At 47.3% G+C, this 23,982-nt stretch overlaps 1 protein-coding gene across 2 annotated transcripts; it reads left to right on the top strand.

Moving 5' to 3' along the window:
• The first annotated feature begins 232 nt into the window (after window positions 1-232).
• On the top strand, window positions 233-23,616 carry MLF2 (myeloid leukemia factor 2). Of its 2 annotated transcripts, none has more exons than XM_029580936.1 (9): window positions 233-480; window positions 1,485-1,560; window positions 1,793-1,925; window positions 16,184-16,219; window positions 16,378-16,428; window positions 16,989-17,117; window positions 17,207-17,366; window positions 22,107-22,329; window positions 23,032-23,616. In XM_029580936.1, exons 2-8 carry the CDS (start codon window positions 1,508-1,510, stop codon window positions 22,265-22,267), a joined length of 723 nt encoding a protein of 240 aa, XP_029436796.1. In that variant the 5' UTR covers window positions 233-480; window positions 1,485-1,507; the 3' UTR covers window positions 22,268-22,329; window positions 23,032-23,616. The 2 variants fall into 2 exon arrangements, with proteins under 2 accessions (XP_029436796.1, XP_029436795.1); XM_029580935.1 differs by having other exon boundaries at window positions 240-403.
• The last annotated feature ends 366 nt before the right edge of the window (window positions 23,617-23,982 follow it).

Genomic DNA, 23,982 nt, shown 5'->3' with positions numbered 1-23,982 from the left:
GCCTGGCTAGTCCCATATTCCCTGCTTACGCTTATTGGGTCCGGAAGAGGGGAAAGCAATGCTACTTCATTTTCTTCTGGGACGCGCAGGCGGCGGGTCGCCTGTGACGTCACTTCCTGTGTCCGGGATTATTTCTCTTATCACTGCTCTCTCGTTATCGTGTATTTCCCACCTGTAGTTACATAGTTGCGGGACTCCGAAAAGCACGAGTAAATTCCGTTTTTGAGGGAAGGGCTGAGGTGGACGGAGCTTCCCAGGCAGTGTGTGTGACGTCACTTCCTGCCGGGGCCTTTTTCTGCGGTTCCGGGAGTCGGTGGGTTTGTTCCCGGGGTGGTGGATTCTGCGCGGCTTCCCTGGGGCTCCGAGGCCTGAGTCCCTGGGGGCGGCTCGGACGCGTGACGGGGTGAGCGGTACCAGCAACCCCCATCCTCCTCATCCGCTCTGTCTCTGCTTTTCCCCTCAGCAGTTCCTCTATCTCTGGTAATTGTCTCTGCTTCTCCCCTCCCTCTCTCCCCCTCAGCAGTTCCTGTCTCTCTGGTGATTGTCTCTGCTTTTCACCTCCTGCCCCTCTCTTCCCCTCAGCAGTTCCTGTCTCTCTGGTTATTGCCCCTGCTTTTCCCCTCCCTGCCCCTCTCTCCCCTCTCAGCAGTTCCTGTCTCTCTGGTAATTGTCTCTGCTTCTCCCCTCTCTCCCCCCTCAGCAGTTCCTGTCTCTCTGGTAATTGTCTCTGCTTCTCCCCTCCCTGCCCCTCTCTCCCCCCTCAGCAGTTCCTGTCTCTCTGGTAATTGTCTCTGCTTCTCCCCTCCCTGCCCCTCTCTCCCCCCTCAGCAGTTCCTGTCTCTCTGGTAATTGTCTCTGCTTCTCCCCTCCCTGCCCCTCTCTCCCCCCTCAGCAGTTCCTGTCTCTCTGGTAATTGTCTCTGCTTCTCCCCTCCCTGCCCCCCTCTCCCCCTCAGCAGTTCCTCTATCTCTGGTAATTGTCTCTGCTTCTCCCCTCCCTGCCCCTCTCTCCCCCTCAGCAGTTCCTGTCTCTCTGGTAATTATCTCTGCTTTCTCCCCTCCCTGCCCCTCTCTCCCCCTCAGCAGTTCCTGTCTCTCTGGTAATTATCTCTGCTTTTTCCCCTCCTGCCCCCCTCTCTCCCCTCAGCAGTTCCTGTGTCTCTGGTAATTGTCTCTGCTTTTTCCCCTCCTGCCCCCCTCTCGCTCCTCAGCAGTTCCTGTGTCTCTGGTAATTGTCTCTGCTTTTCCCCCTCCTGTCCCCCTCTCTCCCCTCAGCAGTCACTCTATCTCTGGTAATTGTCTCTGCTGGTCCCCCCCCCCCCCCCCCCCCCCCCAGCAGTTCCTGTCTCTCTGGTAATTCTCTGCTTCTCCCCTCCCTGCCCTGCTCTCTCCCCTCAGCAGTTCCTGTCTCTCTGGTTACTGCCTCTGACTTTACCTCCCTGCCCCTCTCTCTTGGTAGTTCTTGTCTCATCTTGTTTGTTTCAGTGCGGTTTGCACCCAGTGGCAGAATGTTTCGATTCATGAGAGACGGAAACCCTGAGGAGCCTCCACTGTTTGTCATGTAAGTGCAAGGATTTAGTTCTGAGGCACATTGAGATAAGATTCTTCCAATAACCCAGTCGATGACAGAACCAAGGCTCGGGAAGAAAGCAACTTAATCCCTCCTGTATCTCCTGACTCTTCTACTGGGTCGCCAACAGTTAGTGATAGAGCCAGAGATTAAGACCAGGACCCACAGTCCTGCTTTCTGAAGCAGAACTAGCGTGTGTTTAATTCTGTTTTGCCTCTTACAGGGACCCTTTTGCTCTGCACAGGCAGCAGTTGAGCCGGATGCTTTCTGGGGGCTTTGGCTTCAGCCCCTTTTTGAGCCTGACAGATGGCAGTCTTCCTGTAGCTCGGCCTCCTGCCCCCAACCGAAGGATGCAGGTATAGTACTGGGAGGGGGATGTGGTATGAGTGAGAGCTAATGCAGATGGGAGTGCTCTGGGGTAATGGACACTAAGATTGTTGGGACAAACTGAAAACTTCTTTTGAAATAATTTCTCTTTCAGGCCGATACAGAAAGAAGAGCGGGCGAGCGCTTGCTCTCCTGGCATGTGCCCAGGCCAGTGTCCTGTGTGTGCAATACAGTAAATACAATTATGCTAATTAGGACATGCAGCAAAAAGAGGTGCTAGGGACACTAGCGCATCCCTACCGCCTCCTTTTTGACAGGAGCAGTGGCTGCCAGCGGGTTTGACAGCCGATGCTCAATTTTGCCGGCATCTGTTCTCGGATCCACTGACAGCCATGGGTTCGGAAATGGACGCTGGCAAAATTGAGCGGCCGGTTTTCAAGCCGCGGGCATATTTTTAATATTTTGATTTTTAATTATTTTTTACTTTTGGGACCTCCGACTTAATATCGCCATGATATTAAGTCGGAGGGTGCACAGAAAAGCAGTTTTTACTGCTTTTCTGTGCACTTTCCCGGTGCCCAGAGAAATTAGCACCTACCTTTGGGTAAGCGCTAATTTCTGAAAGTAAAATGTGCGGCTTGGCTGCACATTTTACTTTCTGAATCGCACGGGAATAACTAATAGGGCCATCAACATGCATTTGCATGTTGCGGGCGCTATTAGTTTCTTCTCTTCCCCCCCCCCCCCACCAAGATGGTGGCATGTTGTCTCATGCTTCCTTTTTTTTTTTTCACTTCATAGTCCACTCATTCCCTTCCCTTCCCTTTCCTCTTGCCCACCAGCACATCTTGATATCTTCTGGCAGGGCCTGGCCTCCCACCAGCATTTCTCTGCTGGCATGAGTTGGCTCTTAACCCACTGGTGGGGCATCACCTCCCTACTGGTGGAGTCTGGGAATTACCCCTTGCCTTTCTAACACTGCAATGGAGGCAGGGAGAAGATGCTTCTCCTGTGAGCTGGATTCAGCCCCATAAAGAGAAGCATGGCAGGCCAGAGAGAGGTTTGCTGGGCGGCCTGCATGTGCCATTAGACCTCCATAAGGCAGGAGAGAGGAGGGTGTGACAGGTGACTAACTGCATGAGAGTACAGTTCTGTGCTTGATTTATCTTGACTTCAAATGTGTTGCATTTTAATTTTGATATTCCCTTTAAGTATCCTGCTTAGGAGGTTAAGGGAGTAATGTTTGAGAAATGTTCACCTGAGCTCTCATTCTTCTACGATGTAGCGTTATGTCCCTTGCCATGCAACTCGCGTTGCTGGAAATCTGTTGCATCTAAGGTACAAAGGTGGCAGCAATGCTACTGTGTCTTGCACATTAAATAGGCTTAAATTTACTTGTCATTGGAAACAAGCTTTTCCTTTGAAGTGTATTACAGAATCCTTTAAATATTTAAGGATTTCATTAGAGATTCAAAATGCATGGATCTGAATTTTTTTTTGTTTTTTTTGTTCAGTCTCACTGAGAGGACTTTACAAGTTTTTGGCTGTTTTTCTTTCATGGGAAAGATGCATTTTAAGCAGTCATATTGCATAACCATTTGGAATGTCTGGCACTGGTTAAGTGGCAAGTAGATTCAAAATTCAATTTTCCTAGCATAAATTTAATATTTGAATGAGTAGAAGGTTAATATATCAATGCTTTGAGGTTAAATTAACTGCCTCTGAACAATATAAATTGAAATATCATTGCATGGCTGAATGTTTCACTTAAGTTGTAGCAAAGCAATAATAGTGGCCATCTTGGCAGGAAAATGTGTCCTTTCCAGGTGACAAACTATTGAAGACCATGAAGGTCATTTAATAGTGGAGGGTACTCTGTACTCCCAATTTCTATTTGCACAGTTTATGCCAAAAGATTTCCTAGTTGACTCCTTATGTAAATTTCATTTATAAAACTTATGATTTGCTCTATAGAGATTACCATAAAATCTTTAGTGAATGTATAACAAAGTAGTACATTACAATAAAAACACAAAAAACCCAATTTTGTTGCTAATCAAAATAAATGCATTTATGTGTAAGTTAAGACCCCTACTACAAAAAACCTTGGCGTAACTATTGACAACGAACTCAACTTCAAACATCACATCTCCAACATGATCAAGGATGGATTCTTTAAACTCCAACCCCCTTCTTCATGCCCAAGACTATCGAACAGTCCTCCAAACTCGACTACTGCAATACTATACTCCTTGGCCTCCCTGAAACCACCATCAGACCTCTTCAGGTACTACAAAACGCCACCACTAGATCCATCACAAACATCAAAAAATGTGACCACATCACCCCCACCCTCAAAGAACTACATTGGCTAAACATAAGCCAAAGAATCCAATACAAAACACTCACCCTCATCCATAAAAAAAAATTCAATAAGATGAACTGGTTAAACTCTGCCATACACCCCAGATCTTTGGATTCTGGGCTCCTCACAGTCTCCAAACTCCAAAACAGCACAGCTCACCTCTACCCGAAAACGAGCCATATCAGTAGCCGGCCCCAGGCTATGGAACTCCCTCCCGCCCCTCCTTAGAAATGAACCTTCTACTCAAATCTTCAAAAGACACCTCAAAACCTGGTTCTTCCTAAAAGCCTTCCTGCACCCTTGCCCAGACCCCCTCCCCTGCTGTGAAATGAATCTTCCCCAGTCTGCCGACAACCACCCCGTGGTTCCCCTTGTAAAATAACCTTTATTTCGAATTTCTTCTATACCGATAACAGTTTGCACATCGTATCGGTGTACATACAACTAAGAACTATTGGGCAAGGCCCTTACATAGAACAATAGCAAAAAGGAAGCAAAACAAACTATATATAACGTGAAAGGAGGAGCAATAAAACGGGTATGTTAGGCATAAATTATACCCTGTATAATACATAATAATAATACATAAACTATAATACAAGGTAAAGAGAGGTTGGGAGTGGGAAAGATAAGGGTAACAATAAGGGGAGTATAGATGACGGGGGGGGGGGGAGAGAGGGGTTTCTAGTGATTAAGAAATAACTTACTGGCTGTCAGGTATTATTCGTGGAGGGGGGAGGGAGTAGAGGGTAGGCCTGAAGGAACAACCATGTTTTTTAGTTTTTTTTTTAAATTTAGGAGTGGAGGTCTCGGTGCGTAAGTCAGGGGGTAGGGAATTCCATAAGGTGGGACCAGCAAGGGAAAAGGCTCTGTTCATAGTAGAAGTAAGTTTGATGGATTTGATTGAAGGGGTGCGGAGTGTTCCTTGGCGGGCGGGACGAGTAGGTCTTGTGGTTGTGCGAGGAAGGAGTGGGGGGTTGATCCATTGGAGGTTGTCATTTGTAATGCTTTGATGGATGAGGGAGAGTGCTTTGTAGAGTATGCGTGATTGTATAGGAAGCCAGTGAAGCTCAATGAGAGTAGGAGTGATGTGGTCTCTTCTTTTTTTTTTTTTTTTTTTTTTTTTTTTTTTTTTTTTTTTTTGGAGCATGAAAGAATACGTGCAGCGGCATTTTGTAAGAGTTGTAACGGTTTAGTATATGTTGAGGGGAGGCCGAGGAGGAAAGAGTTACAGTAGTCTATTTTAGAAAAAATAATAGACTGAAGAACTGTGCGAAAATCAGAGAAGTGTAGTAAAGGTCTGAGTTTTTTAATAGTTTATAGCTTGAAAAAGCAGTCTCTTATGATAGAGTTTATAAAGGGTTTGAAAGTGAGATTGTTGTCAATGAGAACACCCAGGTTGCGAGTGTGGGAGGGGAAGGATGTGGTGGAGTGAGAGAGGGGGATAAGGGGGTGAGGATGTTTGGAGGAAATGATGAGGAGTTCAGTTTTTTTTAGGATTAAGGGCAAGGTGCATGTCAGTGAGGAGCTGGTTAATGGAGGAAAGGCATGCTTCCCAGTTTTGGAGGGCGGATTGTAGGGAGTCAGAAAAGGGGAAGAGAATTTGCACGTCATCTGCGTAGATGAAATGCTTGATACCAAGATTGGTGAGAAGTGTGGTAAGAGGAAGCATGTAGATGTTAAAGAGGGTAGAGGACAGAGATGAGCCCTGGGGGACGCCCTGGAGAAGGTTGATAGGTTCGGATTCAGTGTTATTAGTTAGGACGGTGAAGTAACGATTTTGAAGGTAGGATTGTATCCAGGAGAGTGCAGTTCCAGATATCTCAATGCTTCTGAGGATGTTGATGAGGATATTGTGATTGACTGTGTCAAACGCAGCAGAGATGTCCAACATGGCAATCAGATAAGAGGAGCCAGAGTCAGTACCCTTGATTAATGTGTCAGTAAGTGAGATTAGTAAGGTTTCTGTGCTATGGTGCTTCCTGAAACCATATTGTATTCAAGGAAGAGAGAGAGAGGCGAGAGTTGACTAGTTTTTCAAGGATTTTAGCGATACATATCTAACCCCCTATGGTACCCCATCCCTCCCTCTACATGGAATAGACTTAGTTTTTGGGTACTTGCCAGGTTCTTATGGCCTGGATTGGCCACTGTTGGAAACAGGATGCTGGGCTTGATGGACCCTTGGTCTGACCCAGTATGGCATTTTCTTATGTTCTTATGTTCTTATGTTCTTATGTTCTCATGTTAAATGTTATTTCTCAAAGTTACTATGTCAATGAACCTTCTAAGTTACAATGTAAATCTATCTTTCTAAATTATTTTACAATGTAAAATAAGCAGCTTCTGCCTTATGTTCAGTTACATGTAAACGAATACAAATTATTCAGTGTAGTTAAATCACAAGCAGACTGTGATAAATTACAGGAGGACCTTGCAAGACTGGAAGATTGGGCATCCAAATGGCAGATGAAATTTAATGTGGACAAGTGCAAGGTGATGCATATAGGGAAAAATAACCCTTGCTGTAGTTACACAATGTTAGGTTCCATATTAGGAGCTACCACCCAGGAAAGAGGTCTAGGCATCATAGTGGATAATACATTGAAATCGATGGCTCAGTGTGGTGCAGCAGTCAAAAAAGCAAACAATGTTGGGAATTATTAGAAAGGGAATGGTGAATAAAACGGAAAATGTCGTCATGCCTCTGTATCGCTCCATGGTGAGACCGCACCTTGAATTCTGTGTACAATTCTGGTCACCACATCTCAAAAAAGATGTAATTGTGATGGAGAAGGTACAGATAAGGGCAACCAAAATGATAGGGGCAAGGTCTTCCTCCTGACCTCTCGGATAAGATTGATCCAAGTGCATTGGTTGACAAGTGATAGCTCCACACCTTGGGGCATATCTTCAGGTCCTCTGTCAACCCTGTAGGTAGTACCATGGGAAAGGGCACACATGCAACCACGCCAATGCTCTCTTTTGTCCCATTGGAACTTGTTGTCTCAAGGCTATTTGATTTGCCTCCACCTACTGATGTTCTCAACTCCCAGGAAGCTAACCTAGACAAGGGTGTAAGCCTGTCCCCACCAAACTGGCTGGTTCTCACAACAGACGCAAGCCTTTGGGGTTGGAGCTCACTGTCTGGAACTGACGACCCAGGGGCATTGAACCAAGAAAGAGGCGCACTGGAACATAAATTGCCTGGAAACCCAAGCAGTCAGATTGGTGTGTCTACAGTTCAGCCACATACTCCAGGGTCAGTGGTCCATATAATGTCAAACCTAGAAGATGTGATAGGCCTGATTGACAAACTGAAAAGTAGTAAATCACCTGGACTGGATGGTATGAAATTTCAGACCTATTGGGTTACAAGTTTTTTACTATCATTTAAAATCATCCATTGTACCTGAAGACTGGAGGGTGGCTAATGTAACCCCAATATTTTAAAAGGGCTCCAGGGGCGATCCAGGAAACTACAGACCGGTTAGCCTGACTTCAGTGCCAGGAAAAATAATGGAAAGTGTTCTAAACATCAAAATCACAGAACATATAGAAAGACCTGGTTTAATGGAATAAAGTCAGCATGGCTTTACCCAGGGCAAGTTTTGCCTCTCCAATCTGCTTTTTTTGAAGGGGTTAATAAACATGTGGATAAAGGTGTACCGGTAGATGTAGAGTGTTTTGATTTTTAGAAGGCGTTTGTCAAAGTTCCTTATGCGAGGCTTCTAGGAAAAATAAAGTCATGGGATAGGTGGTGATGTCCTTTCATGGATACAAACTGGCTAAAAGACAGGAAACAGAGTAGGATTAAATGGGCAATTTTCTCAGTGGAAAAGGGTAACAGTGGAGTGCCTCAGGGATCTGTACTTGGACCGGTGCTTTTCTATATATTTATAAATGATCTGGAAAGGAATATGACTAGTGAGGTTACCAAATTTGTAGATACAAAATTGTTCAGAGTAGTTAAATCACAAGCAGATTGTGATAAATTGCAGGAAGACCTTGTGAGACTGGAAGATTGGGCATCCAAATGGCAGATGAAATTTAATGTGGACAAGTGCAAGGTGATGCATATAGGGAAAAATAACCCTTGCTGTAGTTATACAACGTTGGGTTGTAGCACCTAATATGGAACCTAAGAAAGAGATCTAGGCGTCATAGTGGATAACACATTGAAATCGTCGGCTCAGCGTGCTGCGGCAGTTAAAGCAAACAATGTTAGGAATTATTAGGAAGGGAATGGTGAATAAAACGGAAAATGTCATAATGCCTCTATCTCTCCATGGTGAGACCACACCTTGAATACTGTGTACAATTCTGGTCACCGCATCTCAAGATATAATTGTGATGGAGAAGGTACAGAGAAGGGCAACCAAAATGACAAAGGGGATGGAACAGCTCCCCTATGAGGAAAGACTAAAGAGGTTAGGACTTTTCAGCTTGGAGAAGAGACGGCCGAGGGGGGATATGATAGAGGTGTTTAAAATCATGAGAGGTCTAGAACGGGTAGATGTGAATCGGTTATTTACTCTTTCGGATAATAGAAAGACTAGGGTGCACTCCATGAAGTTAGCATGGGGCACATTTAAAACTAATCGGAGAAAGTTCTTTTTTACTCAAAGCACAATCAAACTCTGGAATTTGTTGCCAGAGGATGTGGTTAGTGTAGTTGTGTTTAAAAAAGGATTGGATAAGTTCTTGGACGAGAAGTCCATTATCTGCTATTAATTAAGATGACTTAGAGAATAGCCACTGCCATTAGCAACGGTAACATGGAATAGACTTAGTTTTTGGATACTTGCCAGGTTCTTGTGGCCTGGATTGGCCACTGTTGGAAACAGGATGCTGGGCTTGATGGACCCTTGGTCTGACCCGGTATGGCATGGTCTTAAAAACACAACAATGGTAGCCTACATCAACCACCAGGGGAACCAAGCCAGCAGGTGGCTCTGGACATAGATCTCTTTGTGGAATTGCATCTAGAGATCTGCCTCCCACATCACATCGACCTGCTGGCCACATCTCCCAAAATGAAGGTTTCCCAATTCTTCAGTCAGACGAGACCGGTGATCTTTGGGGATTGACGTCCTTATTCAGACCTGCCCAGAAGAGAACTTACTATATGCTGGGCAGGGTCATTCGCAAGATCAAGTGATATGGGATTAGTCCTTCTAGTAGCTCTGGATTGGCCCAGGTGCCTGTGGTATGCAGAGACTTCTGGAAGAGACCTCCCACCGCACAGGGCCCTGTTCCAGCAAGGGCCAGTTCTTCATGAGGATCAGTCTCTATTTTGTCTGTTTGGGCCTTGAGGGCTCGCCTCATGAAGCATGGATATTTGGCATCGGTAATTATCACCTTGCTCTGCGCGTGGAAATTCTCGATGTCCTTACCATATGTGCAGGCCTGGTGTGTGAGGAGCTTGGAGTTGCCCCTCTGGTTCTGGAATTTTTACAGGAAAGCTTGTCCCTTTAATTCCTTGAAGGTTTAAGTAGCAGCACGCTCTCCTGTTTTCAGGGGCGAGGAGAACAGAATCCGACTGTCGGCGCATCCAGACATGGCCAGGAGTAAAGCACCTCTGGTCACCCCTATGCTGGCCGGTTCCTTTGTAGAATCTTAATATAACATTGGAGGTTTTGGCAGGGCCGCCCTCCTCCTTTCAGCCGCTACCTGGTCTGCTCTTGCACCTGTTAACCCTAAAAATGGTGTTCCTGGTGGCAATGTGCTCGGCACGTCGCATGTCTGAGCTACAGGCATTGTCGTGTCAGGAGCACGACTTTCTTGTACCGTCCCATCCTTCTTGCTGGTATTCAGCGTTTGAGTACAGTTGCCTGTTATTAATCCAAGTTTTAATCCTTTTTTTTCCCCAATAGTTGGTCCCCAATGGCTTTTAAAGAGAATGCTGGAGGGCTGAGGTCAGTGCAGGGCTGTATCTAGGGTGACGTCGGCTTTGAAGCCTGACGGTCTCTGCTAGCAGGAGAGCATAACCCATTGGTGCTGAGTCCATCTGGCTACACCAAGGAACTAAGTTATCAGGAAAAGATTTCCAATACACTTTCAAGTTCATAATGTAAATACAATCACTTGATAAATACCATATGAAGATCACTGTCTGCTAACATTCAGTTTCATAAATCATTTATAAAAACACTTAACAGGTGGCAGATTCCCCAAACCAGAACACAAGATGCTGAAGTCCAACAGCTACTTCAGGAACTTGAAGAATTTAAATGGAGCTCAAAGCCATCTTAACGAGTGGCTTAGTGGTGAACATTGAAAAATGATTCAGTGTGGGTCCCTAAACACTTCTAGTGGTAGCCACCGTAAACCTACTTATCCAAAGACGCTGCACATTCACTTTTGCTAAACTTTGCCAAAAATGCTTTTGACAGGAGCTTGGGTTTTTTTGGTTTTTTTTTTTGCTGGTGTCTTGTTTATATTAAAAAAAAAAAAAAAAAAAAAAAAAAAAAAAGAAAATTACACTTGAAAGATTTTTCTATTTTTCTGTGAGACAGTCCTGTCTCCTTGCTCTGCTGGAGGGCTTTGCCCCTTGATCTTCAGCCTAGGCTCCCCATTCCCAGTGACCTTCTGGGGTGATACTGGTGGTCCAGTCCATCCCCCTTGGCTAGCTGTCCACATAGGGCCTGGGAAAGGAAAGCTTTCCCCTGCACTGCTCTTTTTATAAAAAAAAAATAAAATAAAATAGTGTGTCTTGTGTGTTTTTTTTACTCTAAGCCCTATTTTAGTAAATTAAGAACCATGGACAGCTCTGGCGGCGTTTGGTCTCTGCCTCAGCTGACCCACCAGCTCGGCTCAGCTGTTTTTCGGTTTGGTTTTTTCCTAAGGCGGCAGCGTCTGTAATGCCTGCGGGGAGCCTGCCACGAGGCCTCTGCTCCGGCTGCCTGCCGGGTGGGGAGGGCCCCTCCTCGGCACCCACGACTACTGCAACCCGGGGACGAGCTGCACGCCACATGGCCAGGCCGTTCTCAACCCGAAAAACTGCGGGAACGGTGGCCATCTTGGAAACAATCTCTGCTGAATCGGGGCTGCAGGAGGAAGAGGGGGCCTGATTCTTTAATTTCTCCACCGAATTTGAGTTCCCCCCCCCCCCCCCCCCCCCCCCCCAAGAAGGCAAAGTCTAGTTTTTCCAGAGTTTGTGCTCCTTCTGCACAAATTATCTCGTTAGTCTACAGGAGGAGGACCCCCCCCCCACGCCTAACCCGCAAGTTTCTTCTCCGCAACCTCCTAAGGAGCCGGAAGGGCAGGGGTCCTGCCGCCATCGGTTCCTGATCCGAATGTTTTCTCCCCCCCCCCCCCCGGAGGGTGACGATACATGGGTGCTCAAAGGGAGGAACTGGAACTGCTCATTCCCTTCATTCTGCAGGAACTGGGAATCGAGGTGCCCCCTGAGGATACAGTTACAGCCGCTATGCCTCCTAACATGGACGCAGGCCTGGCGGGACTTAGGGCTCCCCCACGTATGTTCCATTCCATCCTATGCACAAACTGATGCTGCTTCAGGAATGGGAGTCCCCGTGGGCAGGGCTATGGACAAGCTCTATGCTCTTACTGAGGACTACTTGAATATGCTTAAGATGCCCAAGGTGGATTCCTCAGTCTCTGCAGTTACCAAGCACACCACCATCCCAGTGGTGGGGGCTACAGCTCTGAAGGATGTCCAGGACCGCAGATTGAAATTTTATCTCAAGTGCATCTTTGAAATCTTGACCCTAGGTGTTCAGGCGACAATCTGCAGCAGTCTCATGCAGCAGGCAAGTCTCAGGTGGGTTCAACAATTACTCAGCACCCAAGACCTCCCGTCTGCAGAGGCGGATTGGCTAGAAGGCGCAATTGCGTATGGGGCTGATGCCCTTTACAATCTTCTACAGGTGCAAGCCAGAGCCATGGTCTCTGGTCTCAGCTTGGCGTCTCCTCTGGTTGAGAAATTGGTATGCGGACGCATCTTCTAAAGCGCAGTTGGGCACACTCCCCTTCGAGGCTTAGCTGCTTTTTGGTGAGGACCTAGAGCAGCTTATTAAATCTCAGGGGGAAATTTAAGGTTCATAAGCTGCCAGAGGACCACCCGAAACAGTCTAAGACTTTCTTCCCCTCCTGCACTCGCTTCAGAGGACGTCGCTATAACACCAGAGCACGAGGTTCCTTTCCGAGAGGCAATGCTTCCAGATCTCATTCCTTTCAAGGATGTCGACCTTTCCGGGATAGTAGCCAGCAACACTCTGCCACAAAGTCCGCCTCCCAATGAAATACGGCCAGTCCATTCCTCAGTTCTAAACTTAGGTGGACGGCTGGCCCTCTTTCTCGAGGAATGGGCAGAGATAACGACTGATCAGTGGGTCCTAGAGGTAATAGAAAAAGGCTACGCATTAGAACTTGCTCGAGACCTACCGGACCTTCACCTAATCGAGGCCTGCGGTCGACCAGACCCTGAGCAGGCTGCTGGAACTAGGTGCCATAGTCCCAAGTCCCAGTGGAGGAGCAAGGGTCCAACCAATATTCCATCTACTTTGTCATCCCTAAAAAGGAAGGCTCCTTTTGTCCAATTTTGGATCTCAAGCGAGTCAACCGGGCTCTCAAGGTTCCCCATTTTCGAATGGAAACCCTAAGGGTGGTAATAGCGGCAGTTCGCTCCGGAGAATTCCTGGCATCACTCAACCTGACGGAGGCCTATTTGCACATTCCGATTCGCCGCGACCATCAGCGGTATCTCCGGTTCGAGATCCTGGGCCAACATTTTCAGTTTAGAGTGCTCCATTCGGTCTTGCCACAGTGCCGCACACTTTCACCAAGGTCATGGTGGTAGTGACTGCCTCTCTTCTTCGGGACTGAGTTCTGGTCCACCCTTACCTGGACGATTGGCTCATGCAGGCCAAATCTGAGTTTCTCTGCAAGCTGGCGGTAGACAAGGTCCTGACTTGTCTGACCTCCTTTGGGTAGATAATCAACTTTCCCAAGAGCAAGCTTCAGCCATCCCGGACCCTGGAATTTTTGAAATCCAGTAAAAGTTGACCCAAGATACTGGAAGTCTTGGAGATAGCTATGCAAGCACCTTCAGAATAAGGACCCTCCTTTTCTACCACTAGAGTGTAATGCTGACCTCCCTTAGGACTTTCATTTTATGTGAATAGCTTCAGGAAGGGCTGCTTACGGCATTTCAATGGATAGACTCGAAAGGTATCTTTATATCCTAGACCAAATTCTTTTCTGGGTAAGAATTAGACCTATTCAGGCTCTTCATGAATCCTCCCTAACTAGCCAGCAATTGTCCAGTCTGTCAAGACAGCTTCGACAGTGTGTACTTCTGCACTGCTCTCTTGCCCTCCCTGGGGCTGCTCACAGCTCTGGCCAGCTTTCACCACCATGTTCCCCTGGGACTCCTCCTGGCAGCCTGGACACCGCCACCTTCCTAGGCATGTGTGCCACCGGGCCCTCCTATGAAGCTTCATCAGCGAGAACCTTGGGGGGGGGGGGGTCTCCAGTTGACATCAGACTGGTGTATTTAAATGCCACCTTCGCCCTCAGCTAACTGACTTGGCAACAAGTTCCATACAACTACTGCCTACGAGTTCCTGAGACTCTCTTCGTGCCTTGGACCTTGTCTGGTGCCTACTCCTTGGGGGGGCAGTGCATGCATTGGGGACTCGCTCTACATCTCTTGGGTTCTAACCTACAAAGCCTCCCGTTCCTCGGGGACCACCTCTGGGATATCTCAGCTTCCCTGCTTCTCAAGGTTGCACCCACAACCTGAACAAGACTGCCCGCGCCTCCCACTCTTCGGGACCACACTCACGTTCTACAGTGACTCCTTGGGATCACGCCAACCTACTATATCGACTACCAACACTTTCCCGCTCCTCGGGGCAGTGCTACATCACCAGAGGCTCAGCTCTGGCGTCCCTGTCCTGGGGGTTGGCCTGTGGTGTTGCATCATCCTACGCTGTGCAGCTCCTCCCCTCGATTGGCCAAGTCTGGCACTCTTCCCCTTGGGGTCCCTGCCCAGGTATTGCCTCAGTGTCTTTTCTTCATGGGGGACCTGTCTATTGCCTCACCCAGAGCTCTCTGCTGTCGGTGCTGACCTGTGGGGGGTCCTTGGGCCAAGGGCCCACTTACCCACAAACCATTTATTTTATTTAAACGCTCTTATCCCGGTATTCATGGATACATCATATCGGTGAACATGCAATCATAACAATGGTATTTGATTAGAAGCTGAACTCCTCCTTTCATCATAACTTGCTGAGGTGCAAGATTAAAGCATCTTCATACCACTTTAAAAGCACAAATGCTATATCCAGCACAGTGATGCAAAGAGACTCCATGAAGTGCTTCATTTCTAGAGCTGTTTGCAGTGAGTTCTGCACTTTGCTGTGCTCATCTCGTCACGTCTGCTCCATGCACGAGCAGGCTTAGTCATACTGTCTCCCAAGCTCAGTCCTTCACGCAGGTAATCTGCAAGTGTGGCACTTCCAAGTGCTATTAGTATGCCAAAAGCTCCTGGATTTTAATCTTGCCAGCACAGGACAGATGACCATAATTACCGACGCCTGTGCCTCTGTCCTGAACATGATCAAGCAGCCTGTAGGGACCGTGGCCAGCAGTGAAGAGCTACAAACCTCCAAAGCTTCATGCAATCAACTGGCAGCCAGGCTGCTCCACAGCCCAAGTCTTATCCAGACCAGTAAGGTCATCTTCATCTAGGCCTAAGAGTAGCCAGATGGGGGGGGGGAATATCCCAGCTTGCTACCACCACAGAAAAAGGCGAAAAGGCTACGATGCATCCAAACCGTTCAGAGCTTAATCAACTGACAGCACTCGCAGATTATGAGCAGGAAGGACTGCGCAGGCGCACAGCGAGCTCCACCCCGTGACCCCTGGATGATGTCACCCAGACAGTATGGCTAAAGCATCCTGCCCTTTACAGTAAGCAAACTTGCTTTTCTCACTCCTTACAGAATAAACTATGATTATTCTGTAAGGACCATGATCAGGACCATGATCATCATTTTTTCCTCTCCAACCAGCAAGAACATATCTTCTTCACAAACCCCCATTTTCCATACCACTACCTACTTCGGTATCTAATCTCTTGCTGCAGGACACTTGAGACTTTCTCACTTATACGTTATAATTTTTATGTTCAATAAGACCTGTCAACTTAATTGTTTAAGTCTTTTTTTTTTTTTTTTTTTTTTTCTCCTTTATCTTTTGGTCATCAATGTTACAACGTTATTGTTAAATTTTGAACTTATGTACACTGTTCCAAGTTTCATAACCTTGTTCTAAGTAATGCCTTTTGGCAATTTTCATGTTCTGTTTCAATGTAAACCGATGTGATCTTTATTTCATATAGGAACACCGGTATATAAAAATCTAAAAATAAATAAATAAATAAAAAGCTTATTGCTTGAAAGAAAAGCGTTACATTATTGGAGAAAGCTCTTCTGTCTGAAGGAATGCCTGGCACGGTCTGAGTCTGTCTCTCACAGAGAAGTCGGCTTACGAATGATTTTAATTAGCTGTGAAAGGTCTTTATCCTTAGTGCTATGTACAGAAGAGGGTGTTATGGTTAATGGAAAACCTACTTTTTGTTCTTGGCCTAGTATTTGAATCCCCCATTGGACTCATTACAAGTCGCCATTACATTTTTAAATTTTAAAAATTATATAAAAGCCTTATCTTAAAGCAGTCTCTTATGCACTGAGCTGTACATACCTTATTTTGTATAATTAGCAGGAAAGTAAACTTAAAATGCACAGTGCTTTGCTATGTAACATCCCCCAAAATTGATCTCCAGTCGCTTCCAAATGTCTGGGAAGTTTACGTTTGTGGATTTGAGGAGGGGTCTCCTTGGTATTCTGTGTTGGGCGCACCTCTGATTCTGACTCTCTCTCTCTCTTGCAGCCTGGCCCCCTCTCTCCCTTTGGAGCGATGGGAATGGTGAGTAACTGCAGTGCCCCCTGTACAAACTCCTGCATAGATAGACGGGAGCGGTAACTCCTCTCCCCCATGTTAAAGGGAGAGGGACTCCTGAAAGGGGAATGTAAAGCTGGTGATACTTGCGTCTTCTAAACTAATAGATGTCTCCTCTTCCTCAGGGTGGCGGCTTTGACATGTTTGGCATGATGAATGACATGTTGGGGCATGTGGTAAGTCTCCTGCAACTTCCAAACCCACCTCCTCGCCTCTCTCATTCTGCTCTCCCCTCCTCTGACCCTGTCCCTTGCTCTCCCCTAGGAGCAGATGACAAACTCTGTCTCTCTCCTCCTCTGACCCTGTCCCTTGCTCTCCCCTAGGAGCAGATGACAAACTCTGTCTCTCTCCTCCTCTGACCCTGTCCCTTGCTCTCCCCTAGGAGCAGATGACAAACTCTGTCTCTCTCCTCCTCTGACCCTGTCCCTTGCTCTCCCCTAGGAGCAGATGACAAACTCTGTCTCTCTCCTCCTCTGACCCTGTCCCTTGCTCTCCCCTAGGAGCAGATGACAAACTCTGTCTCTCCCCTCCTCTGACCCTGTCCCTTGCTCTCCCCTAGGAGCAGATGACAAACTCTGTCTCTCTCCTCCTCTGACCCTGTCCCTTGCTCTCCCCTAGGAGCAGATGACAAACTCTGTCTCTCCCCTCCTCTGACCCTGTCCCTTGCTCTCCCCTAGGAGCAGATGACAAACTCTGTCTCTCTCCTCCTCTGACCCTGTCCCTTGCTCTCCCCTAGGAGCAGATGACAAACAGTCCCAACTGCCAGACCTTCTCCTCTTCCACAGTAGTTTCTTATTCCAGTACTGGGGATGGTGCCCCCAAAGTCTATCAAGAGACGTCCCACACTCGCTCAGCCCCTGGAGGGGTAAGTACTGGCTTGGGTTTCTCAGAGGATACGGTGGGGATGGCCTTGCCCTTGTGAGACGCACTCAGCTCTCCCTCTTTTCCCCTCAGATCCGGGAGACTCACCGGACTGTCCGAGACTCTAACAGTGGCTTGGAGCAGATGTCAGTCGGTCATCACATCCGTGAGAGAGCACACATCGTACAGCGATCCCGCAACCATCGTACAGGGGATCAGGAGGAGAGGCAGGACTATGTGAACATGGATGAGAGTGAGGCCCTCTAACTCCTACCTCCCCACTCCCCACCCCCAGCATTAAGACACTTGTTGCCAAAATACATAACGACAAGAGTGCAGAAAATAAATCCTAGGGTCACTTCCTAGTTCTGGTGCTGACCCGGGGGCAGGATCCCAGAGACTCTGCTGCTCTCGCTGCTGTTTCTCCTCTTTCCCCCAGGATTAGACGCAGGTTTTCCTACTCATTTTGTGGGAATAGAGTTTCTTTCAATCTTGGGAAACGTACATCTCTTTGGATTTTGCACACTATAGGGGGAAATGCGTTCTGGTTATGCACAGTCTGGCTTAAGAGTCTCTGTCCCTCTTGTGTGACAGAGGTGCAATGTTCTGCGAGTGTAATCTGACTCGTTACCCCCTACTGGGGGGGATGATCTAGGGTCCAGTCTGGTAATTATAGTGCTGCCAGACCAGTCCAAAACCAAGTGTGTTGTCCCCTACCAGCAGATGGGTTCAGCCTACGTAGAACTGCACCATTTGTAGCTTTTCAGTATTTGTCTCCAGCAGATGGTAGAGGTGGAAGGACTTATGTGGTGACTCTTAGCTGGATCCTGTTACTGAAAGTCTGTGCATATGGCTCCCTCATCCACCACCACCCCACCCTTCTTCTGAGCCTAGACTACAGTCTAGAGGTTTGTTTAAACTAAAAGCTCAGGTAGTGCTGCAGTAACAGCTGGAGCCTGCCTGCCCATGGTGCAGAAGAAAGGGTTTGATTCTCCTCAGGACGCAGAGGAAAGGTGAAGAGGACTTTGTTCAGTGTCTGAGCCTTTTAAGCTGCATGGCTGCCACCAGAGAACATGGGACGAGAGGTCTTGCTTGTGGCAGTGCTGCAGCTGCTTTCTAGCCTTGCACCTCTGCTAGGGTTGCCCTGGGGGGAGCCTGCTTGCTGATAAAGACCACCGGGCTGGGCCCTGGCAGTGCTGCGGCAGGCAGGGACTTCCAGGGCCCTCTTCTGTAGATGGGAGGAGGAGCTGGAGACTGCATTGGGGATAGCAGCGGAGGAGGATTGCTAGAACTTGATGCATCATGTTTGATCTAAAATCTCTTCTTAAAGAAGTTCCTTTAGCCCAAGAGTCCCAAGAGGGATTTGGACCTGGTTGGATGCTTTTGCGGATGTTTGAGAACAGACCTTGGGGGGGGGGGGGGGGGGGTCTCAGATCGGGGTTGGCTTGGGGCCATGCATCTGGACATGGAAGGAAATATTGACTTTTTTTTTTAACCTGCTAACTTTCCTAGAGTCCTACTACACTAATTTATTTAACATTTTTATATACTGGTATTCGTTTGGGACATCATATCTGTTTACAATTAACTCATTAACAATAGAGAAATTACATTGAACGAAGGTGCAGGTAACAGGGGAGGGGGTGAGCAGAGATTATAATTATATAGATCAGTCAAACAATGACAACAGCGATTAACTGGATAAGAATAGATAATTGTATAGTGTAATATTTACATATAGACTGTTTAGGACTGTTTGCACTTATTTACATAAGGGGTATGCCGGGGGGGGGGGGGGGGGGGGAGGCAGGGATATTATTCAGGGAACGCTTGCTTGAACAGCCAGGTTTTTAGCTTTATCCTGGATTTTTGGGTGCAGGTTTCAAGACGAAGGTCTGGCGGCATGGCGTTCCATTGGGTGGGACCAGCTGTGGAGCAGGCGCGTGCGTTAGTAGATTGGGTGGGATGTGGAGGGTGCCTTTGTGTGCTGCTTTGGGGAGTGTAGACGGATGGAGTTATCGAGCCATTCCAGGTTACTGTTGTGAATAAGAGAGAGGCTCTTATATAGGATGCGGGCGGGGGTGGGGAGCCAGTGTAACTCCTTGAGTATGGGGGTGATGTGGTCTTGTTTTTTTTTTTTGTGTGGTGTTTAGTATTCTGGCTGCAGTATTTTGGAGGATTTGCAAGGGTTTGATGTAAAGTGGGAAGGCCTAAGAGGAGAGTTACAGTAGTCTATTTTGGAGAGTATCGTGGCTTGCAGGACTGTACGGAAGTCATTAAGGTGAAGTAACAGTTTCAGTTTTTTGAGGTCCTGGAGTTTGTAAAGATTCTTTTATGGTTGCATTGATACATTTTTTTTTTTTTTATAGCTCAGATGAGTATCTATGATAACTCTTAGGCTATGCGCGTGTTGCTGATACGTGGTGGTAGGAACAGTTTGGTTATTGACTAAGCAGAGCTTGGTCGTGTTGGGTTGGGAGATGAGTTCTGTTTTTGCTGTGTTGAGAGCCAGGTGAAGGAGGTTTATGGCATTGAGGCAGTTCTCCCAGATTTGGATGGACTTGGATATGGATTCTTGGATGGGAATAAGTATTTGGACATTGTCTGCATAAATAAAATGGAGGATTCCAAGGACAGTGAGGAGATGGGGAAGGAGGTAGAAAAGGAGGAACCTTGGGTAAGTTGTGTAGGAGAGGACTCGGAGTTTCCAATTTTGACTATGTATTACCTGTTCGCCAGATATAAGGTGAACCAAAGGAGGGCTGACCCCTTGATCCCAATTTCTGCAAGGTGTCTTATGAGGATATCATGGTTTACAGTATCGAAGGCGGCAGAGATGTCTAATAGTGCAAGACTGTATGCATGGCCCTGATATAACCCTCTTAGGATGGTGTCTGTAAGTGTGAGCTGCGGGGTTTCAGTGCTAAAGAATTTTCAGAATCCGAATTGACTGAGTGTGAGGAGGAGGTGTCTTAGGTTGAGAGTTGGGTATTGACGACTTTTTCCATGAGGTTGGAGATGGGTCTGTAGTTAACGGGATCTGAGGGTTCGAGATTGTTTCTTTAGGATGGGTTTGACCACTGCCAATTTTAAGGTGTCTGGGACGATGCCTGTAGTGAGAGAGCAGTTGATTACTTGTGCTTAGGGGCTTGGCGATTGTTTGGGATGCTTAACGGGGATTTTGTGGGTAGCGTGTCGTGAGGAGGGCTTGAGCTTCTTCAGAATGGATTAAATTTCTAGTGTGGAGGTGGTGTCTAGCATATCCAAAGAGGAGATGTTTAATTGGTAGCAAAGTCGCTTGAGGAGTAGGGGGGAGAAACGAAGCATTAGTCTTGCAATTTTATTGTGGAAGAAGAGGGCAAGTTCTTGGCATTTAACTTTAGCTTCCTCATCGGGGATGGGGGAGGTGCTGTTTTGGTGAGTTCTGTTACATAGGCAAAGAGGGCCTTGGGGTTGTAGTGGTACTCGTGGATTTTTGCTGAGAAGTGGTCACGTTTAGCCTTGAGTATGGTGATTCTGTATGAGTGGAGGGTGGGAGATTTGTTCTTGCGCCATTTTCTTTCGATTATTCTGAGGTTGCACTTAAGTTCTTTTAGGGCTGGGGTGTGCCAAGGTTGTTTGTGTTTTTTTGTGTGATGTGTGTGATTTTATTTCTTTGGACGTGAGGGGGCAGAGGTTATTGGCTGTGCTTGCAGTAATGTTGTTCCAGGAAGAGAAGGCTAGGTCAGGGTTGGAGAGGTCTAATTTACAGAGCGTTAGGGCAGCGATGAGGTCATCTCTTTGCTGCAGGGTTTTCTGAATTGAAAGGTGTTACGACTGGGGGGTGTGGTGGGAGATTTATTTATAGATAGTTGAGCTTTTATAAATGCGTGGTGTGACCAAGGGATGGGTGTGCAGGTAGGAGGCTGAGAATAGGGGCGTTGATGAACATGAGGTCCAGGGGGTGTTGATGAGTTGTTGGAAGCCTATTGCGTTTAGGGCGCTGAGAAATGCTTCGCAGGATGAGGTGGGTTGTGTTGTCGACGTGAAGGTTGAAGTCTCCTAGGATGATGGTAGGAGTGTCAGAGCAGAGGTTGACAGTTAAGTATTCAATAAGGGGGTGAGGGATTCTTCTCAAGTTGGTTTGGGGGACGTATACCAGGCATATTTGCAGTTCTCGTGATTTAAGAGTCAGATTTCTAGCTTGGGTGGGGTGTTGGAGTTTATGAGTTTTAAGTTAAGGTGTTTTTTGGCAACTAGCAAAATTCCTCCACCCTTTTTTTTTTTTGTTTTTTTTTTCTTGGGTCTTGGCAAGGAGAAAATATCATAAGTGTGTGTTGGCAGTTGGTTGAGGAGGACAGTCAGTGTGTGTTTAGCCATGTTTCGGTGATTGCACAGATGTCAGGTTTACGATCGAGGAGGAGGTCATTAAGAATGGGGGCTTTTTTGCTCGGGGATTGTGAGATGATGGAGAATGTGGTCAGACTGAGAAGCTGCGTGAGGGGGGAGATGATGATGGGTAGGAGGGGTTTACGGTGCACTGCGGGAGTGTGGAGGTGGGGTGTGTAGTGACGGGAGGGAGGGGTCGTTATGTTGAGTGGGGATGAGAGTCTGAGAGAGTAGAGGGCGAGTGGGCTTGTGGTTGGTCAGGCTGCTGATAACTTCTCTTGTAAGCTGCTTGCCTGTGTGTATACTTTGCACAGTATCCTTGTATGTTTGCTATTGTGCCCTTTTGGTAAGGGTCACACAGGGTCTCTTTTGTTTCTTAGACTTCTGCTTGTGGGGGATTGCGTTTAGGAAGTGAATACTGATAAGCTATGCTGGTTGGAGAGAAACCCATGTGTCTGGGCTGGTCTGGTAGGTTCTCTAACCCTGCCTGCCCCCCCCCCCCCCCCCCCCCACACACACAGCTGGGGTGGTTCCTGTGAATCCTGGCAGGCGGTGCTGTTACGATGTATTTTAATATAGCATTCAGACTTTGCCTTTCTAAACCCATTTTTTCCCTCTCCCTCAGATGATGCTGGGGCTTTTGATGATGAATGGAGGAGAGAGACTTCTCGTTACCGACCACAACGTGGCCTGGAGTATCGGCGCCGTGGAGGTGATGGAAGCAGACTGGCCCTGCAGGGGCCTGAGGACTCTCCAGCAAAACAGTCTAGGCGCTATGACTGGTGAAAGGGGCTGGAAGCCTCATGGGGGTGTCCTAAAGGCACCCCCATCTCTACACCCACCCTCCTGTAAGTCCTGTTATCAAAGTAAAGTGACTAAAAATGTAAAAAGATCCAAACTTATCTAAGTGGGGGAAAAATTACAAAATACAGACACATGCAAGCTATTCCTTGGTGCTGGTGGAGGTTGTCCATGCTGGGATCAGGATCCCATTTCTTCTTTTTAACTCCTCCCCCAGCATTAGACGCAGTTTTTCCTGCCTCGTCTCTTGGGGGAGGACTTGGATTTTCTCTCTCCGCTCTGGGGCATTGTGCGTCTCCTCACTCTGTTTCCTGCAGGAGGAAATGTATTTCTGTTTCCTCTTGTGAGGGAGGTGCAGTCTTGCTCTAGTGTGGCGCTGCCTTCATGCTTTTCCCCAGTAGGATAGGTACTGATCGAGGGCTGGTGCTTGTTGCTATTCAGGCTATGGCAGGTTTGCTCCATGAGTCCTGAGGGAGGTTGTGGCCGTCACTGAAACAATGCCAGAGCTTGAAGATTGTTTGGTGTTTTGCTGGGGAGGGGTCTGTCCCATTTTGTCTTCCATATATAAGAATTGGCTGCATAATGAGTAAGCTTACTGGGGAGCCTTTACAGCTGCTTGTAGCATTTTTATATCTAACTCTTTAAAAATGGAGAGTTTCAGGCCCTGTGTGTGTGTGGTCAGCGTGCAGGTGTCTGAGCACGTTCAGAAGTCGAAGCTTTCTGCCTGACAGTTTCCCTCTTTGCTCCAGGAACAGGTGGCTGTCCTCCTCCTTCTCTCATGCCATGGCTCCCCTGATGCAGACAGAAGATGTTGCTCTCACCAGCACAAGACATGGATCCATTGTGCACCTCTGACTGCTTCCTGTGCTCCTCATTCCAAGACCTGGGAAGGGTTTTCTGGTTTTATTCCACTTGGACCTGTATTGTAGTAGCAGTGCTCTAGTCCTGCCTGTGTCCTCTCCATGCTCCACTCCCCCGCTATAGCTTTATTTTCTGTCGTAACAAGTTGGGCACAGGTCCCTCCCCGTGTCGGCCATCGTCCTGCTTATCCCTGTGCGTCAGTAAGGTGGTTACCTGCCTGGATAGGAGATCCGGCTTCCCCTTTTTTTTTTTTTTTTTGTGGAGGTGGGGCGGGGGGCTTCTTATGGTGAATCTTGTATGTGGGAAGAGTGATCACTAACCCCACTTCCCCCAAAAGGCATGTTTGCATTTCTTCAGTTTTTTAAATCTTTGATGCCTCCCTAGGTTGTGAAAAGAACAGGCTACAGCCAAAGCAGTTCTGCATATGAGACATGGAACGTAGCTGTTTAGTCCTATTAAAGAGATGTAACGAGTACGGACTTCTGTAGTGCACTCGTCAGCCAGGGCTGGAATATGGGAGAGGGGTTAGAATGGGACTCGGGGAAAGACTGTGGCGATAGCTGTGCAAGAAATTACCATTAAATATAAATCTGAACAGGAGTAGAATAACAAAGCACCAGGGCTAGATGCTCTTGTGCAACTAACATTCAAATTGTCCATTGTACCTGAAGATGATGATGGGCTGCAGGAAATCATAACGCAGTGAGCCTGTCTCAATGCTAGGAAAACTCACCGAAGCCCCTGTATTCCACCTCTAATGGAGCATCCTGCTGAGCGGCTTAGAAAACCACCACTAAAATGGTCGTGGTCTTTGTTCTGATGCTTATGGGGATCTAAAC

Source organism: Rhinatrema bivittatum, chromosome 16 (assembly GCF_901001135.1).
Source record: "Rhinatrema bivittatum chromosome 16, aRhiBiv1.1, whole genome shotgun sequence".
Lineage (NCBI taxonomy): Eukaryota > Metazoa > Chordata > Amphibia > Gymnophiona > Rhinatrematidae > Rhinatrema > Rhinatrema bivittatum.
Note: the sequence above shows the minus strand (reverse complement) of the source record. Positions and strands in the feature narration are given on the sequence as shown.

What these genes read in the sequence shown, in the direction of transcription:
- MLF2 (XM_029580936.1), top strand. Translation starts at nt 1,508, where the DNA reads ATGTTTCGATTCATGAGAGACGGAAACCCTGAGGAGCCTCCACTGTTT. An exon ending in CCTTTGGAGCGATGGGAATG is followed by an intron (nt 16,220 to 16,377) that starts GTGAGTAACTGC and finishes CCTCTTCCTCAG; the next exon opens with GGTGGCGGCTTTGACATGTT. An exon ending in CTATGTGAACATGGATGAGA is followed by an intron (nt 17,367 to 22,106) that starts GTGAGGCCCTCT and finishes CCTCTCCCTCAG; the next exon opens with ATGATGCTGGGGCTTTTGAT.